The 13225-nt window shown below is 36.5% G+C and overlaps 1 protein-coding gene across 9 annotated transcripts in view; it reads right to left on the minus strand.

Annotated features, from left to right (window-relative positions):
* Positions 1-13225, minus strand: part of LOC125240919 — a 76214-nt gene that overhangs the window by 35357 nt on the left and 27632 nt on the right. For 6 of the 9 annotated variants that reach the window (XM_048149106.1, XM_048149104.1, XM_048149109.1 and 3 more), the window contains exon 2: positions 6337-6762. The exons of 2 other annotated variants lie outside the window; for them this stretch is intronic. In XM_048149106.1, coding sequence (XP_048005063.1) covers positions 6337-6644 — 308 coding nt within the window. In that variant the 5' untranslated portion in view covers positions 6645-6762. Of the gene's footprint in view, positions 1-6336; positions 6763-13225 lie in introns of those variants that run through there. One more of the 9 variants, XM_048149114.1, reaches the window with a different exon arrangement.

The raw sequence follows: 13225 nt of genomic DNA on the forward strand, positions 1-13225 counted from the left end.
CGCGAAACGAAAACGAAACGCCGCGAAAGATAGTCTGGCTCTGTCGCGCCATTACGCAAGCGCGATAGAGATAGATATCTACTAGCGTTTCGTTTCGTGAGCTTTTGTGCCATTCGGCTACGCACCCAGGGAGCATTAAAATGGGAATCGTTGACCTTAATTATACCTACGCGAGGAATTGAAAAACAAAAACAGCATTAACTGTAAAGCTGATACCGATAGTAGGACTCAAAACGTGCAACCCAGGCGAGCGTTTATAAAAATACACCATGACATCATGGTGTGCGAGCGAGAGGGGCAGTCAGTTGTTTCTGTCTTGTGTTTATTATAAATACACGATGGCATGTATTCGATTCGTGTTATACTATTGTACGCGCGTCCGAGCGGACGTGTGCGGTTGATAAAATACGTACCATTTTCGTGTCATTAACTAATTATGAATTGGTAATACGCTGAAGTTTCGAAGTACTTATGTCGTCATACTTTATTATTTTCGGCTTTCTGTCAGAAAAAATGAGCTCTATATGATATAGCTCTATATGTTGCTCTATATGAAATGAGGACCATTTTTTCAAAATATCTGTTGAACTTTCAGGTAGCAAGGACCTTTATTTTATATATAATTACAGATATTCATGATAGTAATGTACGAGACCCAGATGTAAAAAAAGAGATAAAGCAAATTTATGCAATGCATTATTAACACACATAGATATTCTCAAATAAACTTAATCTGAGAAAACGTATCTGCTGCAAAAAAAACATACTTTCTATTATTTTTGCACATAAAAGAATAATATTAGGTAGAGTTAGATATTAATTAGGTAAGAGATAATATGAAAACATGATGAAAACGTTTCAAATCAATCAATTAGATACCTAAGTATATAATTTGATTTAATACCCGACTGGCTATAAATATATCAATATCAAAACAAAGAATGTTCATACATAAACTTACGTTTGTGCTCGCAAGAGGTAGGCAGACCACATGAAACTGCTCAAGGTTCAGTGCTTCAGTGTCACTCTTAGGAATTAAGAGAATACGGTAGCGAAAATGCTAAAATGGAAAGGAGCCCCCCTTTCAACTTGGGAATTTTAGTTAAATATACAAGTGTTAGTGTGTATACAAGCTAGATTTATCGAAAAAAAATTGTCCATTAAGAACAACTCAGTCAAAAGATATTTCAAAAAAATCTTTAAAATCGAGGTTCCGCTCTCGACTCTTTCCTCCTTCAAAACTTAATCAATCGGAACGAAATTTGAGAATCTGAATAACAATGAAATAATCTATGTCGGACCGTTTAGCTTTTTTGGTTAATTGTTACCAATCTTGAGTATCACACCTTTTTTGCGCAACAATGAAAAAGGCCGTATTTGGAAATTTTTGATTGGCTCTAGAGTCTTTAAAAAGCAGAATATCAATAAAATCAAAACGGTCCGACACAGATAAAAATAATAGCAATCTGTGTTGAAAAAATCATTGCTCTATCTTCAAAAACCAGGGACGAAACAGTCGAGAGCGTTTGTATGGAGAATTGACCCCCAATTTTGATACTTCAGTGGCATGAAGCTAGCTCATCGCCCACAGAACAATTTAACTGGTATCGTGTGGGATATATTTCTATGACACCCCGGGGAAGAAAGAATGTGGTAAAATTCTTAGCTTAGCCCGTCACCACAAGAAGCATGTTCATGTAGAGTTGTAGACAGTCTACATGAATCAATAATGTCTAATTTTCGTGTATATGTCTATTACTTATTTTCTTATTTCACATTTAGTGAGTCAGTTAGCAGAAATACATGTGTGTAGCAACAGTAATTATGTAAAACGTCAAGTCGTGATTGTTTACCTTGCTATGCCCCGCTAACATCACGAAACACCAGTTGTTATGAACAGGTACGATTTTATTTTTCATCTGTATTGTAAGTTATTTAAATTACATTATTACTTTAACCTTTATTACAAACATTACAAGTATCAGTATAGCAAACAAAATCATTAAAATCGAATATTAAATACAGGGTTCATTCGAAGGGTGTACAGGCCGTCCCAAGACAATGAGACATGAAGTTTTAGTACCTTAAATATTGCTTGAAGAAGGCTTTATGATATTTTTCAGTACAAATGGTGTTTTTTTTACGCACTAGTGCGAGAAGTGGTTCATTATATGTCAGGTCGAAACTGTACTGAAAAACGTCGCACGATACACGTGCGAAAAGGAAATTCGTAACTCGTGTCGATTTCGAACTTCCTTTTTTACGCACTTGTATCGTGATGTACTATTAAAATACAGTCGACTCTCGACATTCGAAGTTCAAAGGTCCCTTCGTTTTGGGACTTTGCTGCTGGTGGCCCACCCTGTACAGCTCAGAAGGCAGCGCAAGAAAGTTCCTGTACATATTAATAATTTTATCTGTGCCGTTCTGGCGTTCTATCATGCATGAGTCTTTCTTGCTCATCCATACGCAACAGGAGGTGTATCCATACAAAAGCTCTCAACTATTGCCTGCCTGGTTTTAGCAATAACTATATTTTTAAATAAAAATACAATTTTGTCTTTTTGTGTTTTTATCTGTGTTGGAGACTGTTGAGCTTTTTTGATATTTATATTTTTATATGTGCTAGATCAATAAATTCCAAATATTCCAATAAAGGTCTAATGACGAGAAGAGAGAGAGAATGATAACGATATTAAAAATGTTAAAGTGTTAACCAAAATAGTTATCTAAACAGTCGGACACAGATTTCATTGGTACTCAGATTCACAAGTTTCGTCCTGATTGGTTCTGGTTGAAGTTTTGAAGGAGGAAACCGTCGAAAGCGGCACCTAAAATTCTCAAATTGGAAGGGGACTCCTTTCCCTTCCATCATTTCGCTCCAGTTTTGTTTTAACACCGCTTAGCTCCGCACTCCGTAAGCATTATTTGATAACTACTGATAACATGGGTTTTCTGATAAGTATAGCGAAAATGCTTCGCAGAGACAAAATTACAATTTATCGTCATTATACATAAAGGTTGAACACGCCAAAAATGGGGCACACTTAAATTTTTATTGTAAAAAAAATATAATAAATAAATAAAAGATGTTTGATTTAAATATGAGCAAATTTAATGTATTTTAAATGCAAACCATAATTAGTCAAAGTTTCTCGACGAATAAGCCCTCGATCGTACTTTTCTTCGAACACGACTCATAAGAGTTTGCACCATCACGTCAGGATACCTCTTTGTCGCCAGGTCCACAGTTTTCGTCGCTCCTCCGCGGAATTAACCTCCCCGCCTCTCTTTTTAAGAAACCCTTTCATTATACTCCAATATTCCTCGATAGGCCGGAGTTCTAGGCAATTTAGTGGATAGCTATATTTCGGTACCACGGCTACACCATTTGCTTTGTACCACTCCATGACAGGTTTCGCATAGTAACACCTGGCAAGGTCTGGCCAAAATAAAGGCCAGGAGTGGTGTTTCTTAATAAACGGAAGTAATCGCTTTTGTAAGCACTCTTTTTGATAGATGCTGCCCTTTATTTTTCCGGTAGTGACAAAAGAGCTGCTTCTTTTCCCGCAACTGCTAATTGCCTGCCAAAGTAGGTATTTTTTTTGGAAACTTAGATCTTTTTTTATTTATTTGACAGTCTTTGGGAGACTCTGTGCTACTTTTGCTAGTATAAAACTCTTGGCCAGGGATTTCTTAGAAATCGGATTTTATGTAAGTTTCACCATCCATCAGAATGCAGTCAAATTTTGTTAATAAATTTTCGTATAGTTTCTCTATCGAGTTTCTGCTGCTGATTTCTGTCTTATATTCCGATCTGGTGCCGTTTTGTGTTTTAAAACTTCTTAGCCCTGCTCTACGTTTCACCTTTTGAACATACAATTGGGACATCTTTACTTTTTAGCCACGTCACGAGGTAACATCATACAATTTGAAGCAAATATCCTTAAGATGCGTTCCTTCTTTTTTTTATAATTTATACACTGCAACCTACTAATTCCTGGCTTTCATTTTAAAGTTAGGCGTTCCCGAAACCTTTTCAATACGCAACAAACAGTGGATTGTGGAAATTTTAATCTTTTACCCACATCCCTGTAGCTGAGTTTTGGATTTTTTGTGTTTTCGTGCAAAATAAGTTCACGTTGTTTCAGTTGCTTATTAGATATCGCTACATATATAAATCTTTCACAAAAGTAACTGATATATTTAAAAACTATACTTTTTTACGATTTATTTGGCATCAAAAAAAATTCTATACCTTTAATTATAACGAAGCAGCAAATGAATTTATATGCCTCAGTTTTGGCGTGTTCAACCTTTATCTTGGAACGAGTTTAGAGGAGTATAAATAGAAACGGCAACGAATACGTGTTTTTTTTTTCGTAAATTTTAATTTGGAAATTCTGTTTTCCATTTTAATGTGTAGGTACTTTCTGCTGCACAATGTTGAACGTTCGGGCGAGTCATCAGTGCGTGACGATATGTAAGCTTTTGACTCTGACGTCATTTCATGTTATTGACCCGGTCCTTATACCTGGCCCGTGCACCTTGCGTCACGATTCTGCTCCAATATTTTACCACAACCTCTTACAAAAAGAATATCTCCTCGTATGAACTTAATAATTATTTTCTTATTATACGAGCTGCTTAGCGTTTCAAAGTTAAGAATTTTCACTAAAGTATGTTAAAATTTATTTATTACGTATAATGGACGCCGCAAAAATATCGACAAGATATTTATCGTGAGAGCGTGGTATATGTAGGTACCTACATATTTAGGTAGTATTCGAGATAAGTGGCGTGCTCTCGTTTTGGAGGCCAGGATTCTCTTTGGATCGCAGAGCCATATTAGTTAGTTATTTGTGGCCTTCGATTCGAAGACTAATATCAATGATTGCAGGTAACTGAACATGGACATAATAATGAATACATGTATTGCGATACTCAAAATCTGGATAATATTACAGTTTTTTTTTTGGATTTGGAAATTGTTATGTGGTTTCCACTCAGAATCGCGAGCTCTTTCAATTCTAATAGGAGAAAAAAATGTCCCAAGGTATTTTCCCATTCCGTTACCATTTTTTCATACATTTTGTATGGCGGTAACGGAATGGAAGGTTCGAAAAATGTATGGGAAATTTTGTGACATCTTTTTTTCTCCTATCAGGATCGAAAGAGCTCGCGATTCTGAGTATTAATCGCGTCAAAAAATACCCATGTTACAAAAAAAGTGGGGTGGACAACTTTGAAAAAAAAATGGCCCAAAAGCTACGAACTCCTAAATAATATTAAAGAGTAAATTTATTCCCCGGTTTCAGATTTTTACCCCAATATGAAGACGATATAGGTCAACTGTAAAAACTGGATGAAGTCTAGTCATGCTATTGCGATTACTAGTTTTCTGTATTTCAAAACGAGGTAAATGCGGCCCACGTTTGTATCTATTTGCCTTAGCTGGATAATTAAGAATACTGCGTTGTCTTTACATTAGTATTTAGTAGATAGCAAATCTTATCTTGTAAAAATATTGACCCATCTAGTCATTCACAATTTCCAGGTGAGTTAGGTATAGGTAAGTATTGAAAATTGTTTTTGTTTTGTATGTTACCATTGTTACCATGACTCAATGAGTGTTAGATAGGTAGTTTATTAGAGTAGGTGGTTGTGTGAAACCGACAATGACATGCAAATAGCAAAATTGAATCAACAATTGGCATAGCGGCGTAATTAATTACTCGATCACCTCTAGCCCGGGCGGTAAACAAATCGACGCGAGTGTGATGTCATGTGTGCTGTGCTGTTGACCGAGGCGCAGGGGCATGCCTTTTAGTTCTTTCGACGTTGTTCTCGTAAAGTAATGACACTAATGACACATCCAAGCTTAAATCATGTTCTTTATAATATGTTTTTAGGAAAATTCATTGCAGTAATGTTTAGGGCAACTAATAATGGAGTAAATTCACGTCTACAATTTTGTCTAGGGCGATGTCTAGTGGCATAGTCATCTCTTATATTACATCGAGCTGAAATATTACCCTAGTTTGGTAATCATCAAAGAAGTTGGTTCCGACGATCCAATGGGAGCGCTATTTCTGCATACCTGTATAGCTAGCAGATCAGGGTACAACTTGGAGCATGGGAGTATAATTAGCCCTTATTTCCAAATGTTATAACAGAACAGACAGGTACCTACACTAAAAGCAGTAGGGATTGCAAGAGCTTGCGGAACACCTTATTGGACTGATCAATGGTTGGAAATGGGTTCAGTTCAGTTAGTTTCGGCGTCAGTAACACTACCGACTCATGTAAGTTAAATTAAAAAAAACTACAGCTTACCTTGCCAGAGTTCCTTTAAAGACTCCATTAGATTTCGTAGCATAGACATGAATGACGTCAGCCATGAACGGTTCACTGTTCTCTAAGGCGATGGTCTGCTGTTCGCACACAAGGGGCTCTATTCCGCACGACAGGGCGGACCGTTTGGTCGATGTCGCCCGAGGATAAGTGTGAGGGCGAGCGGAGCTGAACACCGCGGCCGACATGTCTTCGCTTCTCCTGTGCTTCCTTGAGCACAAAGCACTCGCTGCATTCTTCAGTTGAGTTTGGAATCTGTTTCGGGGGGTGCTCAGAATACCACCATCCATCTTCGGACACAGTTTAACTGCACTTAGTGTATGTTTGAATCCATATTTATTGTGTTACACAGCACTTGATAGTTTAATGTTTGACACCGTGTTTCATCCATTCGCGACGGGACGGTCACTGGTAATTGATACAATTTATAAATACAGCCTTACGGACAAAATATGTGGTTGGGAATGCGTTTTAAATAAAGACGATACGAGAAGATCAAAGTAAAGGTATACATTTAATACCTATTCAAATGAACGCGACAGAGCCCTATATCATAAACTACGTTTGTGATAGTCACCCTTGCATGCTAATCTCGATGACGCGTAACGTCCGGTTAAGTTGGTACTCTATTACTAAATAGAATCCTTTGTAAAACTTTTACTTTTATTACACAGAACACCCAAAAATGTTAAGTAGTTATCAAGTTGCGTACGTTTACTAACTAAGAAGGGTCTTAGAAATAATATCCTATTAGTATAGACATATTATAAAAACTGACTAGTGACAGGAGACATAATCAACCGTTCATCGCAGCAGTATAAAACAACGCATAACGTACAATAATTCATACATGAAATTATATCTTATATCATTAAAAAATCTTACCTACTTTATTATATTATTTTATTGTGTCATGCGTTACGTACTGGCTCGATAAATATTGAGACAAAGGTCAGACAATCACGATATTTCAGCATTTATTTTAGGACACTTTTTATCAGGATCGGAGAGGCCGTCTACCCATCAATCTATGTTAGTGTACATAAGTAAACTATCAGAGGCGTAGAAAATCATGGAGCCAGAAAAATTACTTTTGAGAATGAGTTTCATGTTATTACAGTTACGATACGCCTCACTAACTACATCATACAATTTACTATTATCAGGTATTGATCGTCCGACCTTTGCCTAATGAAAGTAATGAAACATTCGCTTGGCGGGCAAGTTTATGTATTAGTAGATAAAACAAATAAAACCACTGTCCTCTATGAACCCATGTTAATGTATATATTAACATGCATAAGGATAGATGTTATATAAATGTATAAGTTCGCTATCGCAATGTGGAAAATGTTAGTAACCTAATTATGTATACTCGTAGTTTAATTATAGTCTTAATGAACCTACAAATGTTCTACTGGCACAAAACAATTACTTTGGTGAAATCCTTTTATTTTATACGCAAGGCTGTCTTCAAAAATGTAATATTATACACGTCTTGTACTGAACGGTATGTATCGTAAGAATAGTACTACCTACTCAAATATACATATAATTAACTGTGTGTAAATACATCACTTTTATCGGTAACCGTATAAAGCAAAATAATATTTAAATTGTGTTCAGTTATATTTTTATATTTAGTACCGCAAGTTAAGTATCGTAAGTTTAATACTTTCTCACGTTGTTCTTGATATAGTCCGTGGTTCTGTTGGGGTTGGCATTGGCAAGCAACTGTTCGACTGCAATGTCTGCAATGCTGCACCAAGCCGCTATACGCTCGTTGACTGACGCTAATGCGATACTTAAACACACCACGCGGCGCCACTTGTATTTAATACTTTTTACACTAACCTTGGGTCGAGCTGGAGTATTGTTAACAAATTTGTTTGCTATAGTCGGCAAATAATCACATCAATGTTAATTGACTGACTGTCATGAAATGCGGACCACTCGAAATACGGATGGTTTAAAATTTAATCTAGATTACAGGAAAAAACGCAGTTTAGGCAAATTACAATACAAGTAAAGATGTAAGATTTGACGGCTTTTAGATTTACCGAAAGGGCATATTAAGTCACGTAGGTGTAATCAATAAAAAATAAATAAAACAATACACTTAACGGCAGCAATTCAATCAATTAACGGAACAAAGCTAGAATTCTGTAGATGTTTTTATTATTTGGAAATTTGTACGTTTTTATCTCACTACTTGTACAGCTCTATCTGTATTTCATCAATTTATCGATTGCCCAACCACCGTATTATGTTTATATCAAATAGCTATACAACACGCGCGGTTGAAGTTGATATGAAATGGTAGTTTAGTTAGCGTGAATGTGTTTCGAATAGGCTTGCGGAAGGCTTCGCGGACCGCGGGGTCAGTGGCAGGGGCGCGGGGGCGAGGCGTGGGCGAGCTGACATCACCGCCGGAGCCGATCTTACATCACCCGCGGTCTCCCACCGGCCGCGCGCCGCTGCCACTCCACATCGACCGATTATCGGCACACCGATCGACAATTTGTACCTATTACCTATACCCATGCAAAAAAACTGCTCTTTGTAACTAACTTTTAATTAAAACGTACAGTACGTGCATAGAATTAGTTATTTGTTATACAAGGGGGCAAAGTTGTATTTTAACGCCGAGTGTGGAATTGAAAAACGAGCAAGTGAAAGGATTCTATAGTTGAACCACGAGCGAAGCGAGTGGTTTGAAAATAGAATCATGAACTTGTGAGTTTTTTTAACACACGAGAAGTAAAATACATTTGCACCCGAGTGTAACACAAAACTTTTCCCCTCACTATAGCGAGGAAACTACAACGCAAAAAATGCGTGTATCACTGCTTCCAGTAGTTCCACAGGTGGTAAATCATCTTTATTACTAGATTCACCTACTTTTATCAATTTTAAAGCAGTTAATTTGACTTTATTCAAGGTCAAATTACTTTACCCACTAGTGGATAAAATGCTTTTTTACCCGCTATTATTAAAGGACAAAACACGTGTTTCCGAGCTAGTGAGGGGAAAATGATATTTAAAATATCCTTCACTTTTTGCTTGTTACTTTAAAGTTTTTTGACTCTACAGTGGCTTAAGATTAAAAAATGGATAAACAATATTTTCATGCATTCCACGAACGAAGTACATTGCAAATGCATAATATCGCTGTTGTCCACGAAGGGGTTGACTGATATGAACACTTGGTTTTAACGATCATTAATAAGAAGACGAAAGAAATCCCGTAACAGATTTAAGGAATATGTCATGGTATGGGTCAAATCAGTTAGAAAACCCAACTTTTCAAAAACCAAATGAGCGTCCTACTATCGCATGTATCGTTGCGTTGAATGCGAAATAAATTACCCTCTTAAATGCAGTGTAAGCAGGATAAGGTAAAGAATAAATCTAATCAAGATGGTGATATACCTAAGATGGTGATTGAGACTTCGCGCGCCTCTAATGCCTCCATGTCCAAAACCTCCCCTACCTTCATTAGGTAAACAAGTAATATATGTATATCAAAAACTAATTCTTTGCAAAAATTCCCACGGCAATGATGTCAATTGGTTTATCAATCACGGCGACACGGATGCCGAGCCGCAGCTTGCGTTGTGGGCGGACCATTCACTTCTGCGTCTAATCGAGCGGCGGGATGTGCAGAACAATTCACTGTAATCCTCCACGTCCCTACTGTTCCTAGTGCCACGCGAGAAATGTACCTTGTGTAGTGCTTCATATATCATCACATCGAGTAAGTACATCTAGTTGGTTAGAAAGCGAGTTTTACTTTCAACATCATATAACTTAGAGTTGCAAACGTCAACGTTAATGTCAAACTAGTGTAAGTTATTCTAGAATTAGCAGTAATGGCGCACAAACTACTTATACTGGTTTGTAATTCATTGTTTAATTTCATTGTTTAGTACTATTTCTTTTCTACTTTTTTTTTTACATCCTTATGTTACATTTATGTAATGTAAACTTAAAGATACCTAATCGCATGTTTGTCTCTCAGAGCAAAATTGTATGTACTAACTTTCAGTGGAAACTGTTTTGGCTAATGTGTTAACATATCGTTGTAAACTATAAGAAATTATGTATGCTGTTTGTTTCCCTAATCAATAAAATAAATAAAAAAAAAACAATTGTCTAATTTTTCATACCACTAGTTACGAATATTCTAGTATAGTGAATTCTTTTATTTTACGAAATACTCGTAAAGCTAGATCCAAATCCAAAACTAAATAGGTAATTCTTATTTTTTTTTTGTATCATGCAGAAACGTCTGCGAGCGATATTACATATTTTTAAATTAAAGGAAAAATGGAAAAATTCACACCTCGAGGCCAGATGTCGCAGGTTCGAGTCTTGCCGGAGGTGTGAATTTTTCCATTTTTCCTTTAATTTAAAAATATGTAAATAATTATTTTCTAAAATTAATATTATTTTAATAGAAATGAAGCACACAAAGGTGAGATAAAATGAGAAATATCATTAAAGCACCAGCTTAAATGATAATATAAAATAGCTGACTGACAAAGACCTTCCTTTTTTTTAAATAATCTACATATGTGAAAACTATTTGTAGATTCTAGAAATGGTATCGATGTATTTTAATGGCACCGCCGGCCGTTGTACATTGATCATTGAAATTCGAAGGAAGTTGACTAAGTTCGGTTGAGTTACTCGATCGGCATTTGCGAAAAAGGAAGTGACTCCTAATAATTACTCATCTTCCAAAATAATACACAAGCTTCAACCAACACTGGTTCTAACTTTACAAGAGAACAAAAGAAAACTTCTAGGGTTGCTTTTCCAGTATAAGAGAAGTTGCTGTTTATTTTTAGCAATATGGTTTGGAAATAAGGATTTACAATAGTATACTCGTACGTATACGAATAAGATCAAATCATAATAAAGCGGATGAATTAACAAGTCAAAGACCCGGAAGTGTTCACTGATTGAAGAAGAAGATACCTCTTAAGTTGGCCAATGTAATAGAAGTCATATACGCATACACCGTTCACAATGGACGAGGTCACGCTTTGTGGCATATAGCGAGCTATTGTGCTGTACAAAACGGGTTCAAGACATCCTGGCAATAAAGCTATCCGACAGCTATACACCTCCATCTGACAATGTCAACTCATAAATTTAAATCAAATTTAATTGTGATATTTGAATAGCGTCTTAAAGTTCACTACATTGACAGTTTTATTAGGCCTCCGGAATCACTTTACTCTCCAGACCACTACGTTAGTCTTAGTCGCGTGACCCGTATTCTACTCGTATTTATCAACGATACCGTGATGGTAGGTGTTAGCGATTGCGCAAACTCGTGGTAAGGGTTCACAGTAAGCCTGATAACAGTAGTAACAAGTTTCAATGGTAACTGTATTTTATATTGTCGCTATCGATGTCCGTGTGTACTGTGTACCGTTGTGTTGTCGCGAATGTTGCGATTGTTAATCTGCATTAGAGTTGTAACCTAATGAATTATGAGATAATATTACCTATAGAAAAAGTCAAATCGGAACCGATAATATTCTTCTTGTCTGTTTAGGCTAATAAGGCTAATTTAATTAATCAGACATTTATTTAAAAAATATATTTAAACTGGTATGGCAATACAATCTTTACAAATGTTTATTTGTATATTGCCGTAAAATCCGGGATCATTCGGTCATTTCTTTCTAATCTTCAGTTTGATACCGTCATCGTAGGAAAATGCTCAGGCACGGTAGCGGAGTTCAGACAGTAGGTATTGGTCATGCTGATCATCGACCTGAGTGGGTTCCCTTTAGGAGACAATAGCAACATACGTGACCGCCGTCGCGTACAGATAAAAAAAAACGAAGGGGAAGGGCATTTGTGTCGCTTAACTTCATCTTGGGTAAATCCATTCTGCTTTAAAGTTGAATATATCAAAAAATGTAATATGATCTGGAAGATAATCAACCTTATAGCAGAATGTATTTATCCAAGTTTGAAGTTAAGCGACACATTTAGGATATATTATATTTCCCCAGTTGCAAGCTTGACTGAACAGATTGGACTAACTTTACTATGAATTATCCCGCTACTGCTAGTGCTAGGTAGGTACTAAGATAAGGAGTTAGTACAGACTTGAAGTTGCAATGTTAAATTAAAATAGTTCGACCAAAAATTGGGAGAGCAGCAAGCAGTGTGCAAATGACATTCCATTGATTAGCAAATACCACAAGAACCAATCATTATAAATATTGATTTAAAACCGGCCAAGTGCGTGTCGGGCCACGCTCAGTGTTGGGTTCCGTTCCGTAGTTTTTCGTATTTTTTTCAAAAACTTCACCTATCAAGTTCAAAATAATTGTCCTAGAAAGTCTTTATAAAGTTCTACTTTTGTAATTTTTTCATATTTTTTAAACTTGTGGTTCAAAAGTTAGAGGAGGGGGGCACATTTTTTTAAACTTTTGGAGCAATTATTTCCGAAAATAATAACAACTAGCTTTTTCCTGCGGCTTCGCTCGCGTTAGAAAGAGACAAAAAGTAGCCTATGTCACTCTCCATCCCTTCAACTATCTCGACTTAAAAAATCAGAAATTAAAAAATCCTTACCAATATTATAAATGGGAAAGTTTGTGTGTCTGTTTGTTTGTCCGTCTTTCACGGCAAAACGGAGCGACGAATCGACGTGATTTTTTAGGTGGAGATAGTTGAAGGGATGGAGAGTGACATAGGCTACTTTTTATCTCTTTCTAACTCGAGCGATGCCGCGGGAAAAAGCTAATATTCAATAAAATAATTTGATTTGTTCCCTAGTTGTTAAAAAATCACGTCAATTCGTCGCTCCGTTTTGCCGTGAAAGACGGACAAACAAACAGAC

The sequence above is a fragment of the Leguminivora glycinivorella genome, chromosome Z, assembly GCF_023078275.1.
Source record: "Leguminivora glycinivorella isolate SPB_JAAS2020 chromosome Z, LegGlyc_1.1, whole genome shotgun sequence".
In the NCBI taxonomy this organism is placed as follows: domain Eukaryota; kingdom Metazoa; phylum Arthropoda; class Insecta; order Lepidoptera; family Tortricidae; genus Leguminivora; species Leguminivora glycinivorella.